Raw genomic sequence first — 13568 nt, forward strand, 5'->3', positions numbered from 1 at the left:
ACACATCCACAAAGGGCATTACTTTAAGCAGGCTCTGTAGACTCCCTGTTGTCTAAATGCAGAGGCAATGTACAGGAGTTTCTTTTGAGACAACAAGAGGCACTAGTTTACCTATGATGTTTAAATAAAAATAAAATCTGAAGTTTATAGAGATCCTTATCTTCTTTCTTGTGCTGTTGTAACCCATACAGAAATCCTCCAATGAGGCCAGAGGTGGGGTCATGCGGCTTGTTGTTCCTGGCGGAAGAGCACGTGAAAGAGCTGAAGCCAGTGGTGCAGTTACTGTTGGCATGCGTACATTAAGCGAGGGTGGGACAGTGGGCTGCTTTGCACGAGAACAGGCATAAGTATTTATGGACAGCTTACTATATTGATGTCTCATCTTATGTTAGGCTATGATTCTGATTGTTGCCCCATCATGCTTCTAGGTGGAGCTATTCTGTGTCAACAACCTAATTAATTGTGTTCTTGAAGCTGATGAAGAGTTTCTTTGTATGGACTTTCATTTCACTTTAAGAGATGGTGGTATGCGTGCTACTTTTCAATTGCTTCACATGATCTTGGAGGTAGATACTGTTGCTTTGCTGTTTTTTGCGTTTTGGTGAGTAGCTCTACACTGACCTTTTTGGATGAATTTTTGCAGCACAACATTTGGAAAGAGGATGCTTTTGAAAGGGCGAAACAGCTGTACTTGACATATTATCGAGCAATGCCAAAGAGCCTTGAGCGAGCGACTGCCAATCGACTAATGCGCACAATGCTGGGGGGTGAGGGGCGCTTTGTAGAACCTACACCCCAAGCTCTTCAGAGCCTTTCTTTATCAATCGTGAAAAAAGCAGTTTTAGAGCAGTTTGTAACTGAAGATATGGAGGTATTTTACAATGCAACGTGAAATATGCATTTATTATGCTCTTGTGTATTCTCTTTTGCAAACATGATTTTTAGGATATGTAGTATACATTGCATGCAAAGGTCAAGATAAAAAATTAAAGGTCGTCTTTGGCAGGTGAACCTGGTGGGCGATTTTAGTGCTCCAGAAGTAGAGGAATGCATATTAGATTATCTTGGAACAGTCACAGCTTCAACAGCAGATGCAGAGGCAGAACTGACAGAATGCCCCATCACAATAGGTCCACCTGCCAATCCAGAGTCAAGACACGAAACTGTACGTTTGTAGTTTTTGCCTTTTTGGTGCTGATCTTTCTATCTTTTTCTCATTTCATAATTTTCATTAGCACTCATAAGTTGGTTTCCCAGGTCTTTTTGAAAGATACAGATGAAAGAGCCTGTGCTTACATAGCTGGTGCAGCTCCCAATAGATGGGGATTGACAGCAGACAACTTAGACCTAAATATCTCTGTTGATCGAACCAACTTTGCTACAAGTAAGTTTGTAATTGTTCTGTCGTTGGAAAGTGTGTCATCCTCTCTACTGTGGATGCTCCTCAATGCAATGTGCAAGAAACCTCACTCCAACAGAATGAAAACACCAAAGAGCAATGGAACAAGCAAACTTAATAGACACAACACTAAACTCCAAACTCAATAAACTCGACTAACTCATGGAACTAGACTCTGGTTGGCAGCACACTTAGCTCCAAGCCCAAGACTAACTGGTACAATGGGGTGTCGAGGCTCAAATTGTGCAGGGAGAACACATATGTGCGGTGCTAGACTAAATCCAAGACTGAAGACTCTGGACTCATAGAACGTCTATAATGCGCACCTCACCTTCGACGACTAAAACCAACTGAGCATATATACTGTCACGAGGACGTGGCAAGTGCTAACCTTAGTTGCTGGTTTCTTTCCCTTGATTTTTGTTTAATTTTTGGGACCCTCTTGTTGAAGTTGCAAATGGCGGGACACTATATGTCTAGTGTGAAACGGCTGATGGCCGAGAGTTTCACCTGCAGACGGGAAGTCCTTGTCGCCATGAGTTGGTCGGGCCGACCGGCACTGCAATCCGAGCTGTAAAAGTATGTCTAGGCTCTACTCAAAGTTTGAAGAGAAGATCACCCGATAACTGGGCTACATTGCATTTTTTGGATGTGGTCTTAGATGGTCAGATGACTAGTGGAAGTGCCATGGAACCATCTCCTAAAATTTAGGGAACTGCTATTTTGGGCCATGATATCTGTTCGCGTCATTAGCTCCGGAATGACAAGAGGAACATTTTATTACTCTGCCGCTAAGTCAACTGAGCAACCGGTTGAGATATTTTTAGACCGGAAGGTGCAAAACGGGAAAACCATGCATGAGTGCCATTTGGCACATTTTTGGGCACTTCCTAGCTTAAGAGAGAGAGAGAGAGAGGTGTTGAAATTAAACGTGGGGCTGCATTTTCAGCCGTATGGTGGATTGTTGCAGGTACCAAAGCTACTGTGTGGTTGCCTGCTGTCTATGTACAGTGAAGTGCAAGAACTGAAGCCTTGCACAACATTCATCTCTCTCTCTCTCTCTCTCTCTCTCTCTCTCTCTCTCTCTCTCCCCTTCGTGCAGTTATGTGATGCTCCACAAGAGGGCTCTTCATTCGACATATGTATAGTTGTGTGGGTGCATGAGCGAATGTCGAGGCAAGAGCCTCTTGCCGAGGTACTGGATTAGCTAGTTGCTAATCCCCCGTAGGTACATGTGAATTCGGAGAGATTCGAGCGAGAAATCTCGTCAGATTCAAAGGGCAAGTAGCCCTATAGGCACAGGAGCTCGAGGACTTGCTACGGATCGACCGGCTCGCGAAACGGAGCGCAAAACACAAAAATACAGCCTGCTGTGTATTTTTGTAGGGTTAGGGTTTTGGCCCTAAACGGTCCCTAATACCCCCAAAAGGTTCGAGGACGCGAGGGGATCGTTGTGCGAGTGATCTGGCACATTTCCAGGGCAGAAAACATAGAATTTAGCATGCTGCAGATTCTCGCCAGGTTTTGCAAAGTGTTCGTATGGGTCGGGAAAGTCACTTTTTGTGTCGGGATACTGTCTGTGAAGCGTCTTAGTACGGTTATGCCGCCGAAATCGGGTCAGAACAGGTCATTTTCGGCCCGGATTATGCGGGGCAGCTTGTAGGAAATCACAGGTCTTATTCCCTCTTAGAATACAATAAAGAAATACTGAAAGAGGCACTAGTCTTTGGGGCCAACTGGTGTCGGGGTCTGCTTGGTAGCGCCCTAGCTTCCAAGCTGTGTGTTTTTAAAGTATCAATTCCCGTTACAGGTTTTTTTTTGCAAAGTTTCTCTGTGTCCTTAAGTTAAAGTAAAGTTTTGGGTGAAAGCCTACGTCTACCGCCCTACGGGCCGGTTTCATGGTTCCATCGTCGGGACAGGATCACTTTTTCCTCAAGAAGTGAGCCTTGGTTGGTTTTTGGTGAAGATATAGAGTACAGGAATGCAGGATTACACTATGGCCGACAAAGGGAAAGGCATCATGGAAGAGGGTTCCTCTTCATAGAACAAGCAGGCAATTCCTACAGCGTTTTGAGGCTGGCGAGAGTTCACGGCCACGTCTGTCTGTACCTCTTGTTGATGTGAATGCTCCATCAGTGCAGGGCTTTATGAGTGGGCACCTTGAAGATGGTGCATTCAAGACTCAGTTGGTTGCCGCTCTGAATGTGTTTTCTCAACTGGTGCAAAACCCAAGGTTTATGGAGTTTATGCAAGCGCCACCAGTGCCACAACAGACAAGGCAACTCATGTAGCCAGTAGAGCCCGATGAGGCTCAAACCCAGGTACTTCATGCGTCCCAACAGGATAGAGAGCACTCGCACGTTGCGGAGTCAAGGGCTCCAAGGCAGGTTCCTTTCGTCCATGAACAGGTGATTAGGACACCAATTGCACAGGTTTTGCTTGTTCAGCCCACCACCCTTCAGAGTCCACATGTTGCATTAAATGGATAGGGAACCAATTTCCAGGCAATGCATCAGGTTTTTCCACCACCCACGGTAGATCTTGGGTATTTCGGGGGTGGATATGTGTTCCACAAGTATGGTTGGTTATGCGCCTGGAAACCAGCAGTATATGCCAAGAACAGTGTTTGGGGGTATGGTAATATCGATATGCAGAAAGGCTTTCAGAGCAATCAAGGCCAGTTTGGGGTGCCACTAGGCAATTTTGGCATGGCTAGTTTTTTTGGACAGCAGCTAGATATGGCACTTACGACGCAAAATATCAATGGCCAAGGAATGCTGATAACCCCTATTACAGTGCCCATGTTGCAGACAATTCCTTATGACAATTTGGAAAAGCCAAAAGCTTACAATGAAGGTGGTGTAGCTGTATAGTTTAGCACTTTCAGCGGCTTTGAGATAAGGCAAAAGCTCTTACTTTCCTCCAGTAGTTTGATACAACTTATGCAGGAGGGAATTTTACAAAGGCCTCTAAGGTCAGGAAAGCTGCCACTTTCTTGAAAGACAATGTACTTATATGGTGGACGACATTGTTAATGCAAGGACAGGCACCCGCCACATGGGTTTACTTCAAACAAATGTTTGCATCTGTGTGGCTGTCTAATGAATGTGAAGCCGATGTCATGACAGATTGGCACCAACTCACTACGGCTACTTGCAAGAGCCTACAGGAGTACAATCGGAGGTTTTGCAAAGCGTTGCTCTCAATAACCTCCTACAGGTTTGTGCCACTGACAAAGCAGATTGAGAAGTATTGTTGTGGTCTGCCTAAAGGGCTTCGAGATTGAACAAAGTGGCTACCCTCACTCAACTTATGGAAGTTGCGAACATTGGTCTTGGCAACGTGAAAGGGAGGCAACAAAATAAAAATTCAGCAAAGAAGCCCTTTGTGAAAATGGCTCCTGAAGTGTCATAGGGGTCAGAAAAGGTCAACAAGGACAAGGACTCAGTTCGTACTTTTGAAGCGCAGGCAAAGAAACAGAAAAGGAAGCCTTTTGTGCTTAAGTCGCTCGAGGAAAAGAAGGTCTTGATGACTGAGAATAAGTGCTTGATATGCAAGCAACCTAGTCACTTTGCTGCAGATTGTCCACAAAGGAAAAGACCAGCAGACTCGGATGATAAAGAGGACAAGAAAGGAAAGACGTCTAAGCCTACGGCTGTTTTGGTGCCAGATATAGTGGGTGACAAGCCAAGTACACATGCTAGCGAGTTATGCAAAGCATGGGGTAAAGTCAGAGATCAGACGACACTCATCTTCTTTGATCCCTGGTGCCAAAGCAAACTTTATCTCACGAGAGTTAGCTATGAAGCTGGGCATCAGAGCTGAAGAGATGGGGTACACGGCAGAGGTATGGTTGGCATGTCCTGGCACTCAGAATGTGTTCCTCCCATTATTGGAAAACTGCGTTTGCATATTCAGTCGTATGTGGACATTGAAGAGTTCTATATCATGCTATTGAAAGGGTGTGATGCGCTACTAGGAATCCCATGGATTTTCAGAGTACATGGTGTGCTGGATGTCTTCAGTAAAACGATCACCCTTCACCATAGAGGCAAAACTCATGTTTTGGATGTAAAGCTCAAAGGGGAGTCTATCCCTATTGTATTTGCTTCGGCTATCACTTTTGTAATTAAAAATCATCTTTCTCTGTATGTGATTTTTGCACGTGATGTTTCAAATAGTTGTTAGTCAAATTTATCTTGGTCAGCATTTTTGTGAGAGTTTACTGACTATTTTTCTGATTCACTACCGTCACAATTGCCGCCGGACAGACCTCCCTACCTAGTTGAGGAGCTTTTAGAGAAGGGGCTGATTTAGCCTAGTTCTTCACCTTTTTGCTCTCTAGTGCTCCTAGAACAAAAGGAGGATGGCTCTAGGCGCATGTGTATAAATTACCATGCGTTGAAAACAAATACTATCAAGAACAGGTTTCCTATCCCAAGGATTGATAATATTCTTGACCGTTTAGAGGCTGCTGCAATTTTTAGTTGGATAGACCTTAAGAGAGGGTACCATCAGATTTGTATAAGGCCAGAGGATGTGCACAAGGCTGCGTTTAGAATGACGCTTGGTCTTTATGAGTTCCTAGTGATGCCATTTGGTCTTACAAATGGTCTTGCTACGTTTAATAGGATGATGGACCGGATTTTCTGCTCGCATCAAAGTTTGTTGGCACATTCTTTGATGACATGATAGTTTGTTCAAAGCATGAAGAGGAGCATATGTGTAGCGCGGATAGTGTGTCGTGTTGTCTACAGTGGGCGCTCCTCAGTGCAATATGCGCGACCATCTCACTCAAAACAGACTGAAAACAAAGGAACAATAGACAACAACTAAGCTCACAGAGACACAACAGCAGACCACAACATATGGCTCGACTATCTCAAAGAACTGATACAGACTCTCGCGTGGCAGCACATTCAGCTCCAGTCCAGGACTCACAGGTACAATGGGGTGTTGAGCCTCAGATGTACAGGGATGGTGAAGACGAGCTGTGTGTATAGACTCGCTACTCTACACGACGACGCTGGACCATATATCTAGAAGACAATCCGATGACCCAACGGCAACTACTCATGTATACCACCATAAAGAGCCACCAACGGCTCATAAATGCCAGCCATCTAAGTCTATCCCAAACTGAGTGGACCATCGTCCGTATCCTGCCACGTGTTACTGCCCAATCTAGAGAGTCCGTCTAGTGTGAACCAGACCAGACTAACTGTACTAACTGTGTGTCCTGTGAAAGTGACATGTAGCCTGCTACAGGTTGCGTGCCACAAGAACTCATTGTCTCGGTGAGAGGAATAATGAAAAACTGTGAAAAAAAAACCACTAGGTACTGCATATGTACAATGGTGAGCTCTGAATCTGTCATCCAAGAGATAGAGTTGTGCTGTTATCCAACAGATAGAGTTGTGGCCACTGCTGCACCCGAAGTATCAGAATCTGGAGGTGGAGCCATCAGATCGATGGGAAAACTCTGGACTAAATGAGTGTCCTTTACAACCCGCCGCTCCGTGAAAGGAGTAGCCACCTACTGCTCGGCGGATGGGAGAACCTGGCATGAAGTTAATTGAGGCCGCCGACTCGCACACCCATGTCGATGTGCCCCTGCGAAGTGGTCAGAGGGAGCCGTCTGTGAGGATGACATGTGTGGTAAGGAGCCAAAGGTGCCAGGCTACTGAAATTTCTGAGGGTAGTAGTCAAACTGCTGCTGTGAAGGTGCACCTTCCCCAAACTGTGTCGATGACTGTACTCTCCATATCCCATAGACGTCTGTATTGATCTAGCTGGACGAACCCACCTGTACCCCATGGTAGCCTGAGGCTGCTGTTGAAACTGCATGTCCCCTTGGACTAGCATGTCCCGAAATCCTTGCATTTGAGCTTTGAGATCATCAATTATCTGTGACTTTACGTGCAAAGTCTGACGCAAGGCAAAAATGGTAGCATCTCTCTCAGCAATGGCACTCTCTGCAACTCGCAAGCAGCCTTTCATGGCCGCGTATGTGGCCGAGTGCTTCTGGTGAGTAGCAGCTAATTTCTCTTCACCAAGTTTAATCATTGCAATAGCATTTTTTGACTCCTGCAGGTTTTCTTCAGAGATTTTGAACAATGAAGTAGAGTCGTCTGCACTAGAAGAAGCATTAGTAGCACTTGGAGGTGTAGAGTGCTCATGAGGCACTCCAGTCGATGTCGCGGTGACAGTAGTAGCAAGGTGCCCAAGACGCACTGCAGTGGTCGGGGTGACAGTGGTAGTAGGTTCAATGGGTGAGCTGGAGATGGGAGAGAATGACGAGGGTACCACAGGTGCGCTACCGAGAATGGTGTGGTAACAGTGACAGTAGTATAGATGGGAGCAGTGGGGAGAGATACCTGTGGAAGAGAGACCGCCTCAGTAACAGGAGTGGGCGTACCAAGAACAACGGAGCTCACAACGGCCTCCGGCACTATAGAGATTGTAGAGACAGGGACGGAGGTAGAAGAAGAACGTCGTGGAGGATGCGTCACCCTAGTCTGACTCTCTGAAAATGGCAGAGGTCATAGTGTCTCTGCCTATCTTTGACCACTTTGACTCTTTTCTTTGGTTTTGTCTTTTGCTCACCTGTGCCAAGGGACTTTCTTTTTGCACGCAATGACAATGCTGCATTCTCATCTATTTCAAGTGGGTTGATGCGGATGTTTATCACCCATGCCAACAATGGCAAAACACTCGAAGCTAGACTGAGGTGACTGCACTTGTGCTCTAAACCTTTTCGCCTTGGTCTGCAATGATGTAAAGAGGATCTGATGAAACCCAGAAGGTATTGTAAAGACCATCACATTGTGGAAACGTGATAGGTACTTCGCATTTCCCTTTTGGTCCTTGAGCATCTCTCACTAAAAAGTAATATCTGAATACTGCTAAGAAAGCTTTGTGATGCTACAGGTTCGGATGATTGGGTTTGAACAATGCTTGGCATGCCTATTGGGTATCAGCTTTGGAGAGCTTTGAGTAAGACGTAGTGCAAGGAGGGAAAGTTGGTCATCCCCATTGCATGTCCTAGACACGCAGCTGTCAAAGTGTGTCCTCTAACCTTTGGAAAAGATTTCAGCAATTCATGAACCATGCCCGCAGGTATGTCCTCAGGAAGGATAGCTTCAGTTAGCGATGTGACACCCAAGTTGTCCAATTGGGCCTATGAGAGCACATCTCTGAGAGATGGCTTAGGCAATTCTGGCATCAGATTGATCCCAGATCCACTATCCACTATGACGCCTGAGAAATGATGCCCAAGAATAGACACAATGAGACGAGGACTTTTGTAGTCGGTGAGGGGGGCAGCTGGATAAGAAATCATGTAGGACTCCAAGGGCTGCACAGGTAGGTGCCCGCCACTAGGCCCTGCACCATGATACAGAGATTGGATGATGGAAAGGGTGTCACTTTGAAAATTTGCATCAAGTCGAAGCATGTCGTACAGTGACACTTGCTGAAAGGTGTTTTTCAAGATAGACTCTGCTGTAGGCTTCTCTCTTTTGATCAGATCTTGCTCCGGTATCTTCAGCTTCTGCAAGTCCTCTACTGCTTCCATAAAAGCACCATCAATATCCGATAGAAGAGAGGTAGGTTGGCACTTGGCACTACCTGCTGGTTTATCAGCTACTAAGGGAGTTTGACTCTTTTGTGGGACTGGAGACGAAAAAATTGGATCGCCAGGGAGGCTGAGACCAAGAGCAGCTCTCTGTGCCCGTGTGAGCACACCAGCCGGCTCTTCCACCTGCTTCAACCCATCTCCAGAGGCAGCTACAAGAGTGGAAGGCGGAGCCTGTGGAATGGTGCTTACTGTGATGAGGTTAACCATTGGGAATGTAAACTCTTGCTGGTTCTTGCTTGTGCTTGCAGATGTGGATGCACGTTGTTTTGGGCAGTCCTTACTATAGTGATCCTTAGCTTCAGAAGCAGCGTCGGCAAGGAGGGGACCCTGCTGGCAACGGACATTTGTTCTGATAATGTCCATACTCCCCGCACCTGTAGCACAAAATTGGCCTATTGGAGGGGCGAGGTGGTCTCGGCCCTTGCTGCATGGGGCCGGATGCTGACGTGTAGAAGCTTTGGGGAACTGAAGGAGTACTAGTACGATAAAAGCTGGGGGATGCAAAGTTGTTGTGCATACCTTGCATAGGAGGTGTTGTCAGCAGAGGTGGCATCCGGTTTTGATGGCCATATATTGAAACCATGGATACCGGTGCTAGCCCTTGTTGGAGAGAAGGACCTAGACTTTGTTGTATTTGGCGTAATACCTTGATATTGTAGCAATCCTTGTCTTCATGCCCAGACTTTTCGCAGAAGTGGCAATAAGCCCAAAGGGGACAGTCCTGTGGAGGATGTCCTGGAGAGCGACACGAGTTGCACCATACCATAGCTTTAGTCTCTTGCTGAGACAGAAGCTCTTCTAGCTCTCTCTTGATTTGATCCAAAGCCTCAAGATGTGGTGGTTTCTCCTGTCTAAGAGAGATTGATTTCTCTTCTTGAAGAGCGCGTTGTAGTTTTAGGGCTTCAAGTTCTCTACGCAAAGAAGTCAATGGATCAGCAGGACTTTCTGAAAACACAGAGGGAGTCTCAATGTGAGGGGAGTTGGTGAACAGCTTTCTAGCCCCCTCTATCCTAGTAGCAGCTGCGACAAACTCCTCCAGAGTGGCGTCGGGTCGGAGACTCACGGAGTTTTTCCTGAGAAGGAATGTGGTCCAGTGTGACGCGTGTGGCAATATCATCGGAGCAGTGCTAATGCAAGATGGTTGGGTAGTAGCTTACGAGAGCAGAATCTTGTAAGGCCAAAAAAGACTATGCAAATCTATGAGAAAGAGCTTTTGGCCATGATTCATGCGCTTTCTAGTTGGAAGCACTACCTCTTAGGTGCTGATTTTGTTGTCTAGATAGACCATCAGACCTTGCGATACTTCTTGACACAATCAAAATTATCCGAAAAGCATATGAGATGGGCAAACATTCTTTCTACGTTCCACTTCCAGATTATGCATGTGGAAGGCAAGAAGAATGTTGTGGCTGATGTGTTATGAAGGAAGCCACAAATTTCAGCTGTGTCAATTCCGTATCATCATGAGCTTGATGACATGCATGAACAGTATGCTGCTGATGAAGATTTTGCAAGGATCATTGAACAGTTGCAAGATGGGCAATGTCATGAGCACTACTTCCTCAGAGATGGTTTTATGATGATGCACGGCAGACTTTGTGTTACTAGGCCATTGCGACACAAGGTCATGGTAGAAAGTCATGTCCCACCATATGGAGGGCCTCGTGGAATTAATGATGCAGTGAAAGCGGTAGAGACATTCTTTTATTGGCCTACTTTGAGAGGTCATGGTAGAAAGTCATGTCCCTCCGTATGCAGGGCCTCGTGGAATTGATGATGCAGTGAAAGCGGTAGAGACATTCTTTTATTGGCCTACTTTGAGGAGAGATGTGGATGCCTTTGTGCGAGCATGCATGGCTTACCGAAAGGTCAAGTTTGATAGGCAAAAGGCACCAGGATTATTACAACCACTGCCCATGGGAAAGTATTGCTATGGATTTTATCTTTGATCTTCCAAGAATGCCGACAAGGAATGATGGTATATGGACCATTATTTGCAGGTTTAACAAGCAGGTGTCACAAGACGGGCACCACGTGCCAACAGTAAAGAACAGATTGAACAGACTTTTAGCACTTCAATAACAACTGAACTGAAAGAGAGAGAGACGACACGCGACACGGAGTGGTGGAATTGCACCCCAGAGAGTATTGGCCCCAAACCTTGGCGCCCCTTTCGGTATTTCTTTATATTGCATCAACTCAGTAAAAGCCGGTACTCCAGACTCTGCACCTTCTCCAGGAAGCATGCCAGAGAATGAGCCCTAGCCTCATATTTAAAGGCCCTAGGCTCCAAAAGCAGTTTTACATGAAAAGCCTTCAAACTCAAAAGCTTCTGATCCAAAAGCAATGCCAAAAAGCTACCAGCGTAAATCACGGAAATCCGTACAGCTTGCCACGTCATCAGCCATCACAAAACGCGGAAATCCGTACAGCATGCCACGTCATCAGCCAACGTGATTTTCGTAAATCTGCCATGTCATCAGTTCCATGCGATTCCTTCAGTGTGTGTGTGTGTGTGTGTGGGTCTTGCTTTATTTTAATCCTTTATGTCACTTGGGGCCCCATCGAGCGGGTCCCCATAAGTTGGTAGGACCTCTTCTTCTGTTACTTGTTCTTCTTAGGGTTTAGGCCCCTCGGCCGGCATTTGCAATTGGCTCCCTTCTTCAGGGCTGACACGTCAGCAGTTTGTTACATGCAGGCTCATTTTATTCATGTCAGGAAGAAGATAAAATCTGACCAGATGGCACGGTTGTTCATGTACAAAGTGTTTAAGATAACATGGTATGCCACAATCGATTGTCAGTGATCGTGATCCTCGCATGACAAGTTTGTTTTGGAGAGGATTGTTTGAGAACATGGGCACTACGCTCAAGTTCTTGTCTTCATTTCATCCACAAATTGATGGACAATCAAAAGAGGCTAATTCTACTCTCTTGGATCTGCTGAAATGCTGTGTTGGATAATATGGGGAAGTGGGAACATGAGTTGCCTATGCTTGAGTATGCGTACAACAATATGGTGCATCCCTCCACATGCAAGGCACCTTTTGAGATTGTTGAAGGTGGCAAAAAGGTTCCTCCCATTTTACATACAAAGGACAAGATCTTTGAGGCAGATCGATATGTTGAGAACATCGATGGAATGTATAAGAAGATTAAGCTTGCCTTGGGGAAGACTCAGGCAAAACAAAAAAGGGCTGCTGATCGTCACGTCCGTGAATTACCCCTTTCACCTGGTGATTGGGTACTTTTATGGTTTGAAAAGGCAAGGTTAAAGAAGATGAAGGGCAAGGAAAGGTTGTTTTTGAAGCTCAGCATGCGTTACGATGGGCCTTTTCAAGTGCTTGATAAGATCAGCGATGTTGCTTATAGGCTGAAATTGCCTGACGCTTGGAAGATTCATAATGCGTTTCACGTGAGTCTTCTAAGATCCTTTGTGGGTGATGTGCCTAAAGATATGCCATAGGAGGATCAGCCAGAAGTCGATGAACTTGATGAGATCTTGGTACCTGAGCAGATTTGGCACATAAAGAAAGAAAAGTTAAGGGACAGGTTGCAAGACGCTATTTGGTGAAGTTCAAGAACTATCCACCTATGGATGCAAAGTGGATGGAAGAGCATGCATGACCTGCCAGAGTCACCAATTGTATTGCGGCTTTACCTTGAGCATAGTCACAAGGGACGCATTCCGGGATGGGGGAACGGGGGACTGGGGACGGGGCTGAAATGGATTTTTAGTGTAAAAAAGAGAGCGGGATGGCAAGTGGGGACGGAAAAGTGGGGACGGGAAGCCCGAAAAAGGGCGTCCCCTGTTACTATGACCTTGAGGCCTTTGGGTTACAGCCTACGTATGCCCCAACCCAACATGTTCAAAGGAGGGGTAAGGATGCAGTTAGCACATTAATTGTACATACGGTTTCAATGCAATAGAAGTGTGCATCGCTCTTCAAGTGCTAAAGGTATTATGCTCACTTCTATTATAGATGGAAATGACAAAAGTATTAAGGTCTCATTAAGTCATTTGTATCTATGTGTTATGACCTTTCTTGCGGGTACGTGCGATGATAAAAGCGTGCTAACAACACAATATCATCAATGGCATGTATATATGGCACGCAATCGAGGACGTTTGCGATTTCAAGAGGGGGTTATGCCACGAGGACGTGGCAACTACTAACCTCAGTTGTTGGCTTCCTTCCCTTGATTTTTGTTTAATTTTTTGGGATCCTCTTGTTGAAGTTGCAAATGGCCAGACACTGTATGGCTAGTGTGAAACGGACGACGGCCGAGAGTTTCACCGCAGACAGGAAGGCCTTGTCGCCACGAGTTGGTCGGGCCGACTAGCACTGAGATCCGAGCAATAAAGTATGTCTAGGCTCTACTCAAAGTTTGAAGAGAAGATCACCCGATAACTGGGCTACATTGCATATTTGGATGTGGTCCGAGTGGTGATAGATGGTCAGATGACGAGTGGAATTGCCATGGAAGCATCTCCTAAAATTTAGGGAATTGCTATTTTGGGCCATGAAAT

At 45.9% G+C, this 13568-nt stretch overlaps 1 protein-coding gene across 1 annotated transcript in view; it reads left to right on the forward strand.

The window, feature by feature from the left end:
• LOC147456781 (stromal processing peptidase, chloroplastic-like) overlaps nt 1-13568 on the forward strand; it is a 190829-nt gene that overhangs the window by 134055 nt on the left and 43206 nt on the right. The window contains exons 15-19 of the mRNA XM_086511917.1: nt 192-341; nt 429-566; nt 644-871; nt 1007-1165; nt 1258-1384. Of these exons, the coding sequence (XP_086368043.1) occupies nt 192-341; nt 429-566; nt 644-871; nt 1007-1165; nt 1258-1384 (802 nt within the window). The remainder of the gene's footprint in view (nt 1-191; nt 342-428; nt 567-643; nt 872-1006; nt 1166-1257; nt 1385-13568) is intronic.

The sequence above is a fragment of the Adiantum capillus-veneris genome, chromosome 5, assembly GCF_014529385.1.
Source record: "Adiantum capillus-veneris isolate H3 chromosome 5, ASM1452938v2, whole genome shotgun sequence".
Classification (NCBI taxonomy): domain Eukaryota; kingdom Viridiplantae; phylum Streptophyta; class Polypodiopsida; order Polypodiales; family Pteridaceae; genus Adiantum; species Adiantum capillus-veneris.